General features: G+C 41.9%; 2 protein-coding genes across 3 annotated transcripts in view; one reads left to right on the plus strand and one right to left on the minus strand.

Moving 5' to 3' along the window:
• The first annotated feature begins 1,866 nt into the window (after positions 1-1,866).
• On the plus strand, positions 1,867-14,492 carry cckar (cholecystokinin A receptor). Of its 2 annotated transcripts, none has more exons than XM_026162161.2 (6): positions 1,867-2,047; positions 2,170-2,316; positions 2,878-3,129; positions 6,148-6,409; positions 6,864-6,991; positions 7,246-14,492. In XM_026162161.2, exons 2-6 carry the CDS (start codon positions 2,190-2,192, stop codon positions 7,833-7,835), a joined length of 1,359 nt encoding a protein of 452 aa, XP_026017946.2. In that variant the 5' UTR covers positions 1,867-2,047; positions 2,170-2,189; the 3' UTR covers positions 7,836-14,492. The 2 variants fall into 2 exon arrangements, with proteins under 2 accessions (XP_026017946.2, XP_026017947.2); XM_026162162.2 differs by having other exon boundaries at positions 1,868-2,047; positions 2,128-2,316.
• Positions 11,315-19,099, minus strand: part of rbpjb (recombination signal binding protein for immunoglobulin kappa J region b) — a 52,826-nt gene continuing 45,041 nt past the window's right edge. The window contains exons 8-11 of the mRNA XM_026162163.2: positions 17,906-18,046; positions 17,513-17,668; positions 17,309-17,412; positions 11,315-15,702 (exon numbers count right to left, since the gene is read on the minus strand). Of these exons, the coding sequence (XP_026017948.1) occupies positions 15,378-15,702; positions 17,309-17,412; positions 17,513-17,668; positions 17,906-18,046 (726 nt within the window). The 3' untranslated portion in view covers positions 11,315-15,377. The remainder of the gene's footprint in view (positions 15,703-17,308; positions 17,413-17,512; positions 17,669-17,905; positions 18,047-19,099) is intronic.

Genomic DNA, 19,099 nt, shown 5'->3' on the forward strand with positions numbered 1-19,099 from the left:
CACACTTTAGTTCCGACCTCCTTTTTTCCCATCCAAATGTCAAAATTTCTAGTTAATATCTCCATATTTTGGCTTGATAACTCGAAACTAATGTTTTTATTGTACTATCAAAAATATAGATTTAAGTACAGAGAGAGAAATGTAAGATATTATCCAGCTATCGAGCTTCTAAACACAAACAAACCTTAGAAGAGCGCCAACTCTAATGATTAAATGTAATAATAATAATAATAATAATAATAATAATAATAATAATAATAATAATAATAATAGTAGTAGTAGTAGTAGTGAGGCAGAATATTTTTTGCCACGTAGATATAAACATGTCCAGTTTGTCCAGTCACCTCCTCTTCCTCTTCACTACTGCTTCAAAAGTATCTGGTTTGCAGCCAATCACAGCCATCCTTCCTGATCACTTTATTCAATCAGCTCGTGTCACCAACTCTAATGCTGTTCCCTCAGCAGACCACAGCAAAGTACACTGCACTCACCACAACCGAGTGATAGAAAATCTCTGTGGCTGACCTTTGTGCATCTTTGTCATGGATGCCATTGACCTGTGGTATACCAGGTACTTGTATCATAAATACACAGTCATCATAACTGAGTAAGTCTAAGGTGTTTATCAAGTGTGAAGCACTATTTTGCATGGATACTTGTTATAGCCTTACTGAGAAGTGGTAAAGCTAATATAAGTGAAAACTAGTTCTTCTTGATTGTGGTTATTTAATTGTCTGGAAAACAAAACAAAATTCATGGGTTTAAAATGTAGTCTTATTCAGGTTGGGACTTGTCAAGCTGACTTTGACTGAATCACGTCAGCAGTTCTTCACAGGAACACACCCCAATAAAACCCCCTGAGGCCCAAACAGGAATTCACACAAACTATGCCTTGTGTGTTAGTTAGGATTAGGTTAGGATTTCTATACATTACCAAACATGAAATAAAGCCATTATAAAGCTTCTCACACAGTGATACGTCATGTATTACCGTCACACTACAGATGATTTACACGTGTTTGAGTTTGTAATAAACGAGCATCTCTGTCCAGACTAAGCAAACCTGCTCAGCATGAGATGTTTTTGAATGCGCTCCATTAATAAACTGCCGAGGCTCATGATTCTGGAGGATAACTGGAAATGACCCAAATGATATAACTGCATCTGTTTAACTGGAGGTGAAATAGAAAAAAAAAATCTTCATGTTATTTGCTGTGGTCTCACATCTGGCCACCTGAGATAGCCTATTAGTTCTCTGCTCTTCACTTCCTTTGTTTGTTTGTTTTTTTTTTGCAGGTGCTGCTGTAACCAGACTAAACGGGGTTTGTGTCGAAGCGGCTTTAAATAATAACAGATTACAGCAGAAACCCACCCAAAACACCACCAACTGCTTCTGAGAACCGTGAACAGCTCTCTCTCTCTCTCTCTCTCTCTCTCTCTCTCTCTCGCTATTAAGAATTTCATCAAACAACTCCCAAGACTATAATTATGACTTGTCTCTTCTCGTGTGAGGGAGTGAAACAATAGTCAGTGTGACTGACTTCTAAATATTGGAGCTGGCGATAACGACAGCCTGCTCCTCCACCCGTCAGAACAACTCAAACTAGAGTAAAAGGTAAAAGAGCTCCTCCAGTCCTGCAGTTCCACGGTGAAATTCGGGCGGGGGGGCGTGGGATATATGGATAGCCGACGGCAGGTGAAGGACTGCAATTCGGTACATTTGAATTTTTGACGTTTTGGCTTCAACCTTCCTCCAAATGAGCCGGACTATAATCTATCAGCCCTTCTTATCTCTCCCTCTCTCTCTATCAGTGCCATGGTTTGACACGTGGTGATTTAAAGAAAAGGAGGGGGGGGGGGGGGGGGGGGTCCAAAGAGGCGGGCTGAGCTTTCAAGAGCGAGACCCTTCCACATGCTGTCAGGAGTTGGAAATGTGGAGCACCAGAGGAGCCCAGCACGCTACGCCGAGAGCGCACGGGAACTTGTAGAGAGCAGTCCTGCTCTTATTATTGTCATCCCCTCTACTTTTTATTTCTCGTTAAATAAGGTAATAATAATAATAAAATCACTATGGATGCTTAGTATTTCTCCGTGCAAATACCCTGGAGCATTTTTCTTTTCTCGAAGGAACATTCCGGTTGATGTTCATATGACTGATTTCTACTCGAGGCTATAGGAGAAACTGCGAAATGGAGACGTTTACAATCCACGACATGCTGATAAACTCAACGGACCTCAACAGGATTTTGTGCAGTTTTGGGATCAAGAATATTTCCGAGTGCGAGAGCGAGCAAGACATCTTACCAGAACCCAAAGGTACAGCGACTTTATCCGCCAGCAAAATGCCGAGGGACATCTTGTGCAATTTTAGACCACTCCATTCAAAAGTCCGATGTTCCTTTTTTTTTTTTAAATGTATTTATTTAGTTGCTCAAACCGCGTTTATTCTACTCGGGCTTGTACCGTAAGAGCGACTGCTTTGGGCATTTTTCGTGCGTCAGTGCGCATTACGCATATGGCTCAGGTCCTTCTCAAAGCTAATGTAGTCCGCTGTATGTGAGTAGTGACACATAATGCTGTCACTGCTCACTGAGTCCGCATATGTCAAATGAACTGAACTATCTTTGTGCACTTTGAGGACTTAAATAGAGACCAAAGACGCATCAGTGGCGACGTTGTTGAGGCTAAAACCCCCAAAATGAATACAAATCCTGAAGATATTCCAGGTCTCTCTGTGGTTACAGCCTAAATGCATATGAGTGGCTATTTTATAAACATTATGGGGGGTTTTAGCATACGGGCTGTGCATTCATTTAAATAAATATAGAAACTGGTATCTGTGTGCGTGTAAACTCGTACTGTGCCCCACTTCCACAGACATCAACCAGACAGTGCGGATCGCCCTCTACAGCCTCATCTTCCTCCTCAGCGTGCTGGGGAACAGCCTCATCATCGCCGTCCTGGTCAGGAACCGGCGCATGAGGACCGTCACCAACCTGTTCCTACTGTCTCTGGCCATCAGCGACCTGATGGTGTCTCTAGTCTGCATCCCCTTCACCCTTATCCCCAACCTCATGAGGGACTTCATCTTCGGCAACGGCACATGCAAGCTGGTGATGTATTTCATGGGTACGTGTCCTCCACGATTCTTCATATTAATCGACAGCCCAAGTTGTTTATTGTTGTGATTGTTAAAACATGACTATTTTAGTTGATTTAATCAGTTAAAATATGTCCAAATGCGTCTGAATGAACTAAATAAAGTTTCACACCAGTGCACATCTGTCCTCCAGTTCAAGGCTTCCTAACATGCCACACAAACATGACCCAGTTCCCCAGCTCTGTGAGTTATTATCGTGTTTTGAATTGTGTTGGTAATGGAATCATACAGATGCTAATTAAAGTAATCTGAGGGCATGTCCAGAGCCCGGTTCATTTCCCTGTATTTTCAAATCCTCCCGGAGCTTTAATGAGAGTCAGCTAAAAACAGCGTGGCTCAGAGATGTTCAGACACGCTGAACACGAGAGTGGAGCTTTTTTTATGAGTTTGTCAGTATAAATATAAAAATAGATAAAATCAGGGTGTATTATAAGATGAATTCAGAAAAGGCGGAATTTGCGTTCATGCATGCACCACACCAGCAGGTTTCTGGGATATCATCGATAGTTAAAGCTGTGCAATAAAGAGCAGTAATTTTGGTATCGGTCAGATATCAAGTAAATGCAATTAAATGCAAGGGCACGATACCAACACCGATACTGAAACTTTTACACTAGGAAGGCAGCTCAGATTACAAATTTTTGTAGACGTTTTAATGGCCATTAAAAAAAACTTTCATTTCTACCTTCCACAATAATCAGTTAACACAACAAAACACTCATTTCAGCTTTTCATGGATTTTGAAACTGGATTTTTTTGAGACCTGAAATTGAAATCTACCCAACAGCTTCTATTGTTTAAATGTGCTATAGGCTATAAATAAAATACACATGACAGTCAACAAAAAAGGTTCAGACATTTTCCACAGTGCATGTTTGAGGTGTAATTTTATTCAACACAGCTCAGAGTAAAGATGCAAAGTATCGATCCGATAGCGGTGGTATCGATACTATCGATATTTGGATCGTTCCACACACATCTATTGCAAGTTCTTAAACCAATCATGGTGAGGTGCAAAAAATAATTGCAACTTTGCATAATCACATGGCTTCTTTTTTTTTCCAATGAGGGGGAGAAAAATAAATAAATCGTTTCTAATTAAACGCATCCAACCGGCCAACACGAGTCTGAAAGGATCAGCGACATCAAATGTAACATTCATCCAGCCCCTCTGGACTGCACAGCCTCAATTTATACCACTGAGGCTGCACAGCTGAAGACCATGATGCATCTGCTTCCAGTAATTTAGCTCATCACCATCACCAGACATCAGGTCTCTGTTATGGAGACTTGAGGTCTCTGTTATGGAGGATGGATTTCCAAACCGGAAACAAGGGTCTAAAGATAGAGAGGGCTGCGCGTTGCACAGAGTACGAAGCCCCACAGGTAGATCTGTGGTTTGTGGTGCCGAATGGCGTCAGTGAGTGTTTGGGGGTTTCCTGTTTCTTGTTTGTTTGTTTTACAGTCAAAAAGTTTTATCATTTCCATGCAGTTAGCAGCAGATGCCACAATCTATGGAAGATTTAAACATTTTTCAAAAGTCACAATCAAAATATTTTCAAGTACTTTCAACAAAAAGCAACATAAATCTTTTTTCTTTGGAGTTTTTTGCTTTTTAAGACTCGCTGCCTCAGTTTGTCCTTCTGTGTCACTTCCTTTCAGAGTTTCATTTATCTTTATTCGGGCATTTGAAAACTTCCATACTGACAGCTTCAAAGGAGATGAGTCAGTCCCATCAGACATGTGAATCACATTTTCTCGCTGCGAGCTCTGTAATAAGGTGCATTCATTACCGATGTTGTATCTACTGCTAATATTTCATTTTCATTAAATTACACGTCCGCAAGGAAATGTGAGTTTCATTTTTCATTTAGCTCATTCCTCAAAATCACAAAGCTCTCCTGGGATTGTTGCATCATCTGTCTGTTTGTGTGTCCTCTCGGATTGCACAAAGCAGCTATTACAAGTGTGTTTGTGCATCCTGTTGTTGTTTCTGAGCGCGCCACTGCTGCCGCGCTGACAGGCAGCGCAGGATGTGCTCTGTCGCAGCTCAGCAGTTAAATTTAATGTGGTGGAGCATTAACGTGTGCAGCGACATTACTGTAAAGTCAGTGACATGTTGTGAGGATGATTTGTGGGAGATGCAGCACACAGGGGGAGGAGAGAAAGATGACGATTAACACTTATTAATAGACGATTAGTGTTGCGGTGGCATCTTTCTAAAAAATGCAAAGCAGGTCTGTGGATGAAGTGAGAATTGGTAGTCAAAGGATTACAGATGCCTAAACTTCAGTTCTTACTTCACACGTATTTGTTTCATTTTGACAGAACTGGGTTCAACCAGAGGAGTCGCCCCCTGCTGGCTAAAAAGAGAGCAGGTTTAAGACCCTTGGGAGCCACACTCCTCTGCTCTCTGTTTCACTATCTGGTCTTTCTCTGCTCACCTCTGTGTGTCCTGGCAAAGCAGACACAAGGCAGAGGAGACAAGCAAAGAGAAGAGAGACGTAAACATAATAAGACCAAAGTGTAAATTATCATACGAGTCATTTTGAGGCCATTTTTTAAATATACAATTTTCTAAATTTGCAGATTTAATAAATATAGATGAATGTGGGGTAAAGCTGTCCTTTTTTATTAAGTTTACTTTTTTTATGCTAAGCTAGGTTAATGGTCTTTTGGTTGTAATTTCGTTGTAAAGAGTGAATGCACTTGTTGTGGTTTTATATGTGGTGGTAAAGCCAAACAAGTTCCGATGACTATTCTGTAAAACACACAAACACAGAGTTGCTTTAATTCTTCACGGCACAGATTAATCAAGCTGCTGATATGACAGCGTCACGCAGCTGCTGCTGGTTTGTCTGATATTCCTTTTAAAACAAATGTAACACATTAGAAAAAAATGCAGTGTTCTACATTAGTCTGTAATGATGATGTAATGAATGAAGTTTCAGCCAATCAGAACTGTGTGGATTTTCTGACCTCTGCAGGTGTCTCTGTGAGCATCTCCACCTTTAACCTGGTGGCCATCTCCCTGGAGCGCTACAGTGCCATTTGCAACCCCCTCACCTCCAGGGTGTGGCAGACAAAATCCCACGCTGCCAAGGTCATCACTGCCACCTGGTTGGGGTCTTTTATACTGATGCTGCCCTACCCCATTTTTAGCACCCTCAAGCCCTTCACCCGCCTCAACAACAGCACTGGGCACATGTGCCGCCTGGTGTGGCCCAACGACATCATCCAGCAGTCCTGGTGAGCTGAAACTCCCCCCCCCCAAAAAAAGTGCTAAACTGTCCTTCTGAGGCATCTTCACGCTTGGATGTACTCGGCCTGAGAGGTAGCAAAAAATATCCCTTTGCTAATTTCAGATGGGCACTTTATTGATTTTCTCAGCTTGGTGCTGCTGGCGAGAGACATCTTTTTGGGAAGATGTTTATGCGAGACACAGATTTGACTCTTCAAAGTAAAAGTTTTCATTTTTCAGTTGCTGCTAATGTTGTTAATCAGTCAAGACAAATGCTGCACGGGAAGATTTAAAATTTAAATGCTCAACAATTAAGCAATTAAATGTATAAAATAGTGTAGAAGTGACTGATGAGGGGGTTCTGGTATTCACTAAGTACAAACAGTAAGAGAAACCACACATTTGAGGTATGTGTGAAGCTCATGGATTCTCTCACCCCACCCGAAATATCTTTCTTTCCAGGTATGTGTCCCTATTGTTGCTGCTCTTCCTTATCCCTGGGATCGTAATGATGACAGCCTATGGACTCATCTCAATAGAGCTCTACCGGGGCATCAAGTTTGAGATGTCCAACAGGAAAGTTGGCAGAGGTATGGTACCTGAGCACAGAAAGTAACAAAAGTTTTTAAAATGTGGTTATTTTGAATGTTAACAGTTAAAAGCAAAGATCGATTAATATGAATTGTATCTTCTCTACTTTAACATTGGGGCACTCTAGCAAAAGTTTCTGAAAACATGGGCTATTTGGGGGGGACTGCTTCACTTGCTCACTGATGGAATTGGCGGCTTGGAACTTCTTTTTTATGCTAGCGATAAATCCGTTTATTATTATCTTCCCTTGCAGACAGACAGTCCAGCACTAGCAGCATTAAGCCAGGTGACAGCGATGGCTGTTACCTGCAGCCATCCAAAAAGAAGAGTTTGACGATGAACACCGGTAGCTCCATGATGGGCCGCGTGTGTGGCAGCGGCAGCTCCACGTCCAACCTGATGGCTAAGAAACGCGTTATCCGAATGCTGCTGGTCATTGTGTTTCTTTTCTTCCTGTGCTGGACCCCGGTCTTCGTGGTCAATGCATGGCAAGCTTTCGACCGGCGTTCGGCCTACCGTCTCACCGGCGCGCCGATCTCCTTCATCCACCTGCTCTCCTACACTTCGGCCTGCGTCAATCCCATCATTTACTGTTTCATGAACAAGCGCTTCCGCCAGGGTATGCTGGCTACCTTCTCCTGCTGCAGCTGTTTCAGGAGGGGTGGTGGAGGCAGTAGCGGCTTGACGAGGTCAGCTGGAAGCAGACTAACCCAAGGGGAAGCGGGCAGACCGCGAGAAGGGCCCAAGAGCCCTGAGCAGAATGGTCACACGTCGCCAAGTGGAAGCAGCACACGCTTCACCTACACAGGCATCCGTGCATCAGCCTGGAGTGAGCTGACTTAAGTCTGATTGATCCGTCTGTGCACCAAGTGTACTGGCCCAAGTGCAAGCATAAGATGGAGAGCTGTGGTTTGTTGTTTTTGCGAAAAGCTGTCACAGTGCTTTCGAGACTAAGCAAACATGTTGCTTTAGCGCCACTATTTTAATGTGACAAGTAGGCAGAGACTGTGGAGCAGATGTGGTGTGCCGTCCGTAAAGTCACAGCTGTGACTTTATCATAAATGTTTCCATAAAGCTTGCAGAGTGGCCAAGTGATGCCTGTTCATACTTGCTTTTAGGGCCCACAAGCTTGTCGGAAAAGTGCAAAGTTCTGATGAAGCAGAGAATCAGTTTTCATTTTACTTGCTTTTGTTTTATACACACTAGAAACTGCTTCTGAACTGTACAGTAACCAAACAGTATTTACACATGCTTCATTTGATCCACGTGCATTACGTGGGCAGCTTTTCACATAACACGCAGTGCCAAAGAGAGGTTAATTTTTATCATTTTAAATGGGTTAATTGATGCACTGAAAGTTCAATAAAGTTTTACTTTTATTTTTTTAATAGCTGATCTAAAGATTTGATGACGTTAATCCCAATAAATTACAATGGTGAAAAATGACCTTTTAAGCCAACATGACCTTTAAGCATAAATAAATAAATAAAAACCCAACTATCTTTTATAAAATGACAAATGAGAAACTAAACAAATGCGCTTTAGCTTTCATTTATAAATGACAACCACTGATTTCCAGTTATTTTGTAATGTATCCAAATGTGCTTTCTAAAGCTTTTAATATGTGTTATTCTTTGTATTATTAGAATCATTAAAGTTGTTGCGTAACAGCAAGTTTTTAAACATAAGTAAAGGCCGACTTAAAGAAAACATTTAACCTGGATATCAAGTGGCTAGCTTAGCAATTAGCAATGTTATTAATGGAAAGAAAAGTAAAGTAAAGCTATTAATGGCGGGAAACCTAGAAAACACTATTGGTGGGAAATGTAAAACAGAGCTATTAATGGCAAGAAAAACTGAAATAAAGCTCTTAATGGTGGGAAGAGCATTAAAAAGGCTATTTAGGGCGGGAAAGTGGAATAAAGCTTTGAAGGAAAAGGCGGGAAAATGCTTTTAATGGCAGATAAAAGATACTCTATAAATACTGGTGAAGAATCCTACTATTACTGGCTCTAAAGGTCACTAATATTTTGCTGCTTTTATATGTAATTCACATGTACAAATACAAATGCAATATTTGTTTTGCAATTATGCTATTTGTGTTAAGCTATTTCAATGCAAACTAGTGCGATGATTTCTGCATAGCTAGCCTGTTACGGGAAATGACATAAAAATTTAACATGCAATTCCAGATTTTATATATACATAAAAAAAAGTTCAAGCTACAAGTATAGTTTGAAGATTAGAGGGTTGTATAACGAGTTAGCAAGATGCTTTTTGTTTTTTTGTTTAGTCTGACTATATTTCCATGACAACTTATAACCTTGTCTGGGACAGGTTATGTTCAGAGCTTTAATTTAAAACTGGCTGGGAGCGTCATGTTTTGTTTTTTTTACAGTCCATTAGTGTGACAGATTCTCTGCTGAAGGAATGTATTTTATTTATGTAACCTTTAAAGCTTATTGTCACTAAAGTCCAACTGTACTGTTACAGCTGCACAAATTGTACCTTCCCACTGGAATTTACAAGTATTCATATTCAAATGATGTGAAAAATGTATAATTTTTTACTTGTTCCTAATTTGCTACCAAAATTCCCTCTATTAGTGAGACTTTAGCAATTACACCACAGATTGAAATTCAAACTTATCTAATCAGTTTTACAAAGCCAAGAATACCTAATCAATCAATAAAATTAAATTTACTTTGAGCTGGTGATTACCATGTCGGCTTTATTAGGCAGAATCTGAGCCAAAGACACTGAGTAACCTTTAATGTTTAAGTGTTGCCAGTTTAAAATTTCTGAGCGCTAAATGAGCTAACGCAAAGATGCTTAGCTCATTTAGCTTGATGTTTAGCTCGATGCTTGTGACAAGCACCTCTAGAAGACATTGAGAAAAAACAAACCCCTTATTTGCATTTGGTTATAAGATGCATTTCAATGAATCAAACAAGTGGATAGCGGAGACACGTTGCTGTTAACACCTATTATGCATCTTCGAGGTGTTTAGCTAACCACTTCAGTTCATTTTCTTACTAGCTCCACAAGTCCCACTAGAGCAGGGGTGGACAATTCATTTTCCCAAGGGGCCACATAACAAACTGGGCCCTCCACAACAGTCCCAGTTTGTTATGTAGCCCCTTGGGAAAATGAATTGCCCATCCTTGCTCAAGAAGGTCAAAGCACTAGACAAGCGCCAGTCTGGATGAAATTGAAATGTTTTTCAATGAACAATATGCTTGTATGGGGTTTTCCGGCAATTGATATCAGCCAGGACAAGGTCAGTTGCTACCACCACATCCTGCATCAATGACGTCCTCGCTGGGCACAGACCAGGAAACATTAACTATTACACCACAAAAAGCACGTTGCCTAATGTGTCCCGGACCACCAAGGCAATGGGTCTGAGTGATCACATCTCTGTGGTTGTTTACGCGTGTATATAACGCTGTCCGCTTGTGACCCGATTGCCCAAGATGCATTTCAAACCAAGTGTAAACAGGCTCGAAATGAGCTATAATATCGATATTTAGGAATTTTAAGCACCTAGCTGTGTAAACTTGTGCTTGAAAACAACATTTTATGTGTCGTCTGATCCCCACGCTGCAGATCAGCCATAACTCAATCGCTCGCTGCACAAACTGCTCTGCTGCTGTCCTTGACCCACCTCGTGGGCACGCAGGGGCCTTATCTTTTTCTGGGACTCAAAACACCTGCAACTCCTCTTCAAAGGGCCAATTCCTGGTATTATCCATCCAATTTCCAGTTAAATGTTAAATATAGCAGCACTGCTGTAGCAACTTTTTCACTGTAAATATAGCCCTAATGTTCCACTGTAAATTATTACTTTAAAGTGCAATGGCTGCGTGTTTCGTTCAATATCGAGGTAATGGGTTCAGACCTGAATGTACAAAAGTGAGTCATGATTTTTATTGCTTTGTAATATACACCTGAGTTTGGCTTTGGTGGAAGATGTTGTGATCTCCTGCAAATCTGCGATCCATCGACCATATAAAGTCAGTGCGTGCGCACACTTCAGCAGAGCGATTCAGAGCTTTTAACAGCTTTAAAGACAGAGGACTTAAAGGAAAGACGATCCACTGGGAGTTCGTCAGATAAGAGCTCCATTTGGGCTTGGTAAATGCCCAAACCTCCCCACCTGCAGTCACCTTGCAGCCACCAGATGTTGAAGCGTCATTGGACGCTGTTGTTTACACACCAAATAAATAAATAAATGTCAATAATGGGTTATTTCTTCTCTTCAGCTACAATCATGATTCAAGCTAAAAATAATCAAAGAATCATCATAAAAACACACAAAGTGAGATTTTACATCACTTTTTTTTTTATTTCTCATTTTTATGCCAATATTGCAAGTTTTTTTCTCATTTTTTTTTTCTTCTTTTAATGACATACAGATTTGAGCAATGATCTGGAGCTGCAATATGTACAAAAAACAAACTAACGTTATGTTATAAAAAACAAAAAAAAAGAACCGTCCCCTTTGTTTTTGACGTTATTGCTAAATGTTACAAACGGCACAGGTTTCTACCATCAGCAACCCTTTGAGCACTGAGTATACTACCACAATGACACCTCTGCTTACCATTTTTACTAGAATAATACACAGATACAGTGAGAGAAGTGGAAGATAGTGGAGGGGTGTGAGGAAGAAGAGGAGGAGGAAATGATAAATAAAAGGTGATCTGCAAGCTAAGCGCAACAGGCTGCGTGTTAAAAAGGTGGGAAAAGAAGAAAATAAAGGCGAGGAAAATGTGAGTGAGGATGAAACGTGTGAGAGAAATAGAAAAGTTAGCGCTCTGTAGTGCAAACAGCCGAATAAGTCTTGAGGAGAAGTAAGGCTGAGTGCGACAGAGAAAGGGCTCCACACTCCTTTTTTTTTTTTAAACTTTTTTTTTTTAAACACACAAACAAAAGTCTGTTTAAAGCTGCCTCTCACTCTGCCCTGTTTTTGTTTAGCAGTGCATGAAAACTACATTATAAAAGACATTTGGCATATTAGAGGATACATACATTGTTCAGAGCTCATTATTTAAAAAAAACAAAAAAACAAAAAACAGCTGCTTTTGGAGGTGTAAAAAAAAAAAGAAAAAAAAAAGACCAGACACATGCACACAATGTGAAAAAGATCTGCAAAACAGACAATGAGATGGTGGTTTGTTGCTTTTTTTCCTCGTGAAAAAGCTTTATCGAAAGTTAAAGAAGGCATGTAACATTTTTCTTTTTTTAAAAATCACCCCTCTAATCTGGTTACGCGTATCCTCCCTTTGTCCCTTAAAACTCCAGATGTTTTAAGAGAGAGAAAAAAAACAAAACAAAACTGTAAACCAGCTCGGATTGTCAAGGCGACACATTTTCAGAGAAAAGCGTGCATCACCCCCTTATTTGTGTGTGTTAGTTTACAACAAAAGTGGCGAAGCTGCTCTGTAGCCAAAGGGGAGGAAGGAGGAGGATGGGTGGTCAGCCTAAAGCGGCGGAGGCGATGCAGACGCTGAATTTAGAGCTCGAAGACAAAGAAGTTAAAAATCTACAGTTCAGATTTCGTGACCTCCATCCTGCAGAATAAAGGGCTTTGGGGCGGGGAGGGCTGGACCTGCAGCTCGACACGCTGCAGAAGAAGAAGCGCCAAATGTTGGGTTTTTGATGCTACGCGGCGGCAGCTGCAGCACCTTCTACGACTTCCTCCACGTTTCCAGGACAAACAGGAAGCGGCCAGACTCAGGCAGCACGGCCAATAATGCACTTTTCTAGGTTTTTTTTCCGTTTTTAATTCTTTTTTTGTGTGTGGACATAAGACAAGGGGAAACTTTGTACCAATAATTTAAAAAATATCAATATTACAATATAAAACATTTAACATTAACGACACACAGGTGGGCAAGAACGGCAAAATGGGGGAAGAAGGGGGAGGGGCATAATTTAAACTTTTCTCTTATTAATATTTTTATTTTTTTATTTTATTTTTTACATGGAAGCGTGTGTGGGGGGGGGGCAAATGAGTCTGTGTGTTCCTGTTTCGAGGGCGCGAATAAGAAAAACTGAAATACTTCATTAAGCACGCATTCAAGTCACAGTATTGTTCTTTGTATACAGTTGTACTGTAATACTGCGATCACAAGTATTGCCTTTGAATGTTTTATCCACATTTATCAGACGTTTAGATCCCGGTGGAAGACATTTAAAAAAAAAAAAAAAAACACCAATAAAAGTTGTTTTTTCCTTTTTCTCGGAGAGGACGCGGAGCGAGTCTGACTCAATACACCGATTACAGCGACTGTATATGAAACACGCACGCACACATACACATATATATTTGCTGGCTGGTGAACTAGTGCTCAGGCGGACAAAACCCGAAACGAAAACAAAAACTGATGAGATGACCTGTACAATATTGCTGTTATGTTTTGGAAATGCACATTTTCAGTAATACACTTTTAGAAGGCCTTTATAACTCCTACAGGTCTCGCCATCGAACATGAATGAGTGCAACTACTCGGACAGTGAGTTCACAATGTACACACGCTTGCTCGGCCAACATATTAAACCACAGGACTTTTTTTCTTTAAAGAAAAATAACATTGAGAAAAACCAAAGAAGAAGAAGGCTGAAAAAGAGCTTACAGTGCTCGTGAGACGTTGTACCAAAAAGTGAGAAGGTGCCGGGCACCAGTGTGAGAGTTTAAAAAAAAAAAAGTGGGTTATTGTACTTGTACACTGGGAATGAAGGCTCCCTTCAGAAGGCTGCTCTGCACGGGGAAGGTGGTTGGAGAGCCGCGGCGATGAGCTCCAAACAGCAGAGAAGCGAGGCGTCGGCTTGCTTTTGTGCTATGCACAGGTTCTCCCAAGGTGAGTAAACAGCATATAAGAAAACTGAAGTGTTTTTCCTTCTTCTATTTGAAGTTTTCAGTAAGGCCACATCAAATTGAAAGTGTCTTTTCCCCCCCCCTCTGTTGTTTTTTGTGTTTTTGGAGATAAATGCCACCAGAACTACAGCACGGACTGGAAGACACCTTTGCTAGGTGCAAGTTTCGAGACACTACATTATTGGATACGTTAGCAGTGACAGATAAAGGATATTATCAGATATGTGACTGGCTTACCTGTATACACAGTAAGAATATACAGTACTAAGGCTATCCTTTGAAGTCGAAGACTACGCTCGGTACATTAGTTTGAAAGCGGCAGACGGATTTGCTCTCGCAGAAGACCGCTTTCGTGTTCTGCAGATGTTGCTATGGCTCCGTGTGACATGTACTGATGTGTATACTTTCCAGGAGACACAGCGCACACAGAGTATTGCAGGCAAGGCAGAGGCGTTGCTTAAAGCTTTTCTTTTTTTTTTTTTTTCTTAAAGACTTCATTAAAAACCAATGATAAAAATAGGCCCTCTGAGGTTTGTCCCCTTTCAAAAGCAAAAAAAACAGAACAAAACAAACAAAAAGATCTTTGCTTATGTAAAATCTTAAAAAAAAAATAAAAACCCAACCCAAGACTTCAGACTTTTCCCCAAAAAGAAGAAGCAAGTATATCAAAATGAAACCCAAAAAAAGGCGTTTGAAGTAAGGTCACAATAACATACAGGTTGGGATTTTGGACCTCGAAGGGGAGAAAAAATAAAAAATAAAAATAAAAACAAAGCCCAAGCTCAGAGGAAGAATAGAAACTATTTGGTAACAAAAGTGTACTATATGTTTAATACAAAAAAAGGTATGGAGAAAAATGTACCTTTACTAAAGCTTATACAAGATCCTTGGTCCATAAAAACTATGTTATCGTCACGTTTTATGTGTGTCCCTCTGCATCCTTGCACTCCCTCCAACAACAACACATCCAAACCACCCCCGCCCCCACCCCTGGTAAGGGTTTCAGACGTGAATGTGAGAAACAAAAAGGAATAATTACAAAAAAATTAAAACGGAGCGGGGAGGATAAAGGGGAGGTGGGATGCACACGGTGGATGTACTGTTGTTGTGGTTTCCGTCCTCACAGCTGTAGAAAGGTGCTGGTGCTCTGAGCCTGCAGGAATTCACTCATTCCCAACACCAGAACTGGACAGGCAGGTCCCTAAAGTAACCACAGGAGAAGAGAGTGGGGGGGCTGGGGTGGGGAGGCGTGTCAAGGAGCACTTTATATACGTTTATTCCCATCAGCTGACAACGTTGTGATGTCACTCCTTCAGATTTCCCTCTGCGTAGGGCTCCTCTGTCCCACCGATTCTTTTGTTTTGTTTTCCTTTGCAGCTTCTTTGTATCCAAAATGAACGCAGCACTTTTAGAGTCAGTTTTGTTTATTTCCTATAGTCTTCATATACCTCAGGGTATATTTGCTCTCAAGGCATGTATGAGTGCCCCCCCCCATGTGTGCGTTAGGAGACCACGGCTGCGGCGGTGGAGGAAGAAGACGTGACTCCTGCGTTGGAAGTGCTGTTGGAGCCGTAGACGCTGGAGCCGGCCTCCTGGCTGCTGTTGCTGAGCAGGCCCGAGTTGCTGGCCCGCAGGATGGCGCCGGCGGCGCTGCAGTGTGGCCTCGGTCCCGGCTCTGGCGTGTAGGTGAAGGTCAGTGTGGTGGAGTAGATGATGCCGTCGTTCCTCACCAAAGTGACGGGCACCTGGACGGGCTGCCGCACCCAGCGCCAGCCCTCGCGGAAGGCGGAGATGTCGGGCACCACGCACAGCATACTCTCGGCACACCTGCAGGGAGACACGATGATGGAGTCACACTGCAGGAAAGACTCCGTCTGGAGTTAGGGTGGAGCTTCTATTCGTTTTTACTTTGACTTTATAAGGATTAGACCAAATCAGTGAGTCACAAGGAGCTTCAGTAAATCAGCTCTCTGTGGATTTTGGAAAATTGGGTTTTTACATATAAGAAACATAACACTGAAAATCAACTCGTTAAACCATTTTGGGATTCCTGGTTAATTCAGCAAACATGACCGAACCATAACAAACCCATTACTGCCATAAAGCAGTGCTGTTTACAGATTCTCCAGCTCACACATGGCATAATGTACAGTGAGTAATATATCAGCTGACAAATTCCCTGCTGCCCAACGTTATCGCCTATAAGTCTAAATATATACCCAAGCAGTGCGGGGACCTCGGTATATGTTTAGACCCATCCACAGAGTGCATGGGTTGGAGGCTCGGTAGACCTGCACTGACTTAGGTAGGTGGTCACTTTGATGTGTGGCAACGATAAACACATGTAGATTAGTCGCTCGGAGAAACTCAACATGACAGGATAAGTTAAGAAAGGGGGATTTTACAAGGTATGTGTGGTATATTGTCTAATAAATACATACAGCTAACACAAAATGGGCAAATTATATTAACTAATCTGAAGTTGCCACTAATAAGTATTAAGAGCAAGAGAGTAAACACTTTGTTCTTTAACTGAATACGTCATTTATGCTCATATTAAACATTGGTCATGTTTAATATGAGCCTTACTCTCAAAACATGAAGACAGTGTATTTACAAGAAATTCCTTGTTCCCACAGCTCTGAGTTAAATAAGCAGAGGAAAAGAGATGGATGGCTCTTTCTCTCTGATGATCAGACTGCTCTAAAACCTCAGCTGTTTTTTTCCTACTATAGGGGCTTTGTATGACATCAGTGAAATGGGATACTCCTAATGTGTCCATCTCAGGTACACAGCTAAAAGGTAAATGGTAAAAGGATTGGTTCATTTCTACTCCGAGCACTCAAATGGCTTTACACTTGCCTCATTCACCCTCACACACTTTCTATGTAAGTGCTTTCTTCTGAGAAGAACTTGGAGATAGTATCTCGCGGAAGGCTCCTTGAAGCATAGAGGAGCAGACGGGGATTGAACCACCAATGATTAGTACGCGACCTGCTCCACCACCTGAGCCACAACTCTGTCTATGAGCACAAAAGTCCCGCCCACCTGCTGTGGTTTACAGGGGGCAGCCAATCAAAAGACAACTGGCTTAAAGGGAAGGACAGTGGCTTGTTTTACAATGAGCGGCTGCACCAAGGTCAGGAAAAGAACAGGTGAGGATTATTTCAAACTTTGAATCATGCAAAGCAACTCTAGTGAAGTCCATAAATAAAGGTGGAAATTAGCAAACCAAAACTATCAGTAACTACAGTGCATATTACCTCTTCAGATTACTCATAATGGACAACAATCTTGGGATAAAAAAGAAAAAAGCTAGCCACGGTGGTTTCTTTTCCCCCCTTCACTTAACCTGGTAACCTAGAACATGTTCAAAAAGCAGCAGAAAGCTGAGACACAAAGCACATCCCAGTGAATCCCAACAAAGCCCCACCTGTACATGGTCTCAGCCTCAACGTCTCCGAACCAGACCCGCAGATTTGGAGTGAAGTTCTGTCCCGTCAGCTCCAGCATGGCGACATCCCCGCCGCCGTTTAGCTGCAGACAAACAAGATAAACAAACCTGGGATGTAGTGCAGGTGAAATGTCCTGTTAAAGGGGGGAATTTAAAAAAATCTAAACTGTCTCTTTTGTATACCTGTAAGCTCTCCACCACAGGCACCGGGGTGACAGGCGAGTGGACGGGGCCCATGCCCTCGTAGAAGGTGTATTCGGCCTTGTCTGTGCTGATGATTGTCCAGGAGGCGCCGTCGTTGATCATCTCCTTGTTTGGTTCCTTTGGGCATGGAGTGGCCTGGGGGGGGGGGAGACCCAAGACAACTTGACCAAAACATCTACCCACAGGAAAATAAGCCAGGCACAGAAGAAGAAATGAACTCAAATTCAATGTCAAGTCAGGCTGCCTGGAGCCTTTTTCAGAACGCTACAGCAATCATCCTCAGTCATCGGTGAATAGTATGATTGACTTAATCTGAGGGTGACACGACCGCGACCCTGAAATGATGCGTAGAGATATAAGAGTGACACTGACTTGAAACTGGATGATCCTTTCTTGGGAAAGGCACAGGTACATGCGCTCTGTGTCCTTCAGGTAGAAGGCACACTTGTGGAGCTGGGAGACGGGGTCATCGGCGTCCAGCAGCGCCGTCTGCTTGTCCACCTTCCGGATGATCTGAAAGGACATGAGAGGGGAACAGATTAGCCGACTGCACGATGGGAAAAAGGAATCGGGCAGGGTGAGCGTTGGAGAAAATTAAGTGCAAAAAACCAGAAAGAAACTGAATTAAGGAAAAAATGACAGTGATCTGGAAGCAAGGGGGAATGAAATGCAGGACTGCATGAGCAGGGAGATTAAGGAGGAGGGGGACAGGACACACAAGCAGAAAAGACAGAAGAAAAGAAAACAATGTCATGAGAAGTTCAGTCAAAACATGAGTAATACGGTACAAACATCAGGCTGCTGCTTTCAGAAAAACTCAGTATTAAAAAGGCTTTCTGCTATTTCACGGTCAGCATTTGCCAAGTTTTACCATGGATATGTCACAAAGGTAGGTTTAAATTTTATTAACTTAAACGGAAAAGAGGGGTCACTGCGTTTGGTGCCGCTAACCTCTATGACCGCGGCCCTTTTAAGGAGTTATAAAACTCTCGGGAGTGATCTTTGACATCAATCTAACTTTTGATAAACAAATTAATGATGTTGTTGGAACGAGCTTCTTTCATCTCCAGTCACCTGCAAAGGGGAAGCTTTTCCTCTGGTTCAGAGACTTTGAGACTGAGCTATCCATGCCTCGATTTCATCTCGATTCGATCAAAGTAACGCTCTGTATTTGGACGTCAGTCTGTCACCGCTTTAGCCAACAGCAGCTGGTCCAAAACGCTGCAGCACGGTCATTAGTTGGCACGTGCTAGTGATACCACGTATTGGCTGTCAGTCAGTTTTAAGATTTCATTAGTAGCTTTTAAGGTCCCTCTAGAGCAGGGAAATCTGCTGAACAAATGCTCCTGTCTCGAGGTCCAGATTAAAACACAGAGGTGACCCTTAATTTGTCATATTTTAATAATAATTGAACATCTTTTGTAGTAGCCAGTTTATTCTAAGTGTGTTTGGAGCATAACGTGCCATCTTCAATATGCACGATGCGACGTGCCGCAGTGTTGCATGACTCATCACTGAAGAATGTGATTAATGGTTTCAAATACTGTTGTTTGGACAGTTTTTGAT

Source organism: Astatotilapia calliptera, chromosome 3 (assembly GCF_964374335.1).
Source record: "Astatotilapia calliptera chromosome 3, fAstCal68.1, whole genome shotgun sequence".
In the NCBI taxonomy this organism is placed as follows: domain Eukaryota; kingdom Metazoa; phylum Chordata; class Actinopteri; order Cichliformes; family Cichlidae; genus Astatotilapia; species Astatotilapia calliptera.

Coding starts and splice junctions, on each gene's coding strand:
- cckar (XM_026162161.2), top strand. CDS start 2,190: ATGGAGACGTTTACAATCCACGACATGCTGATAAACTCAACGGACCTC. Junction 3,130..6,147: donor GCTGGTGATGTATTTCATGG/GTACGTGTCCTC, acceptor TGACCTCTGCAG/GTGTCTCTGTGAGCATCTCC. Junction 6,992..7,245: donor CAACAGGAAAGTTGGCAGAG/GTATGGTACCTG, acceptor CTTCCCTTGCAG/ACAGACAGTCCAGCACTAGC.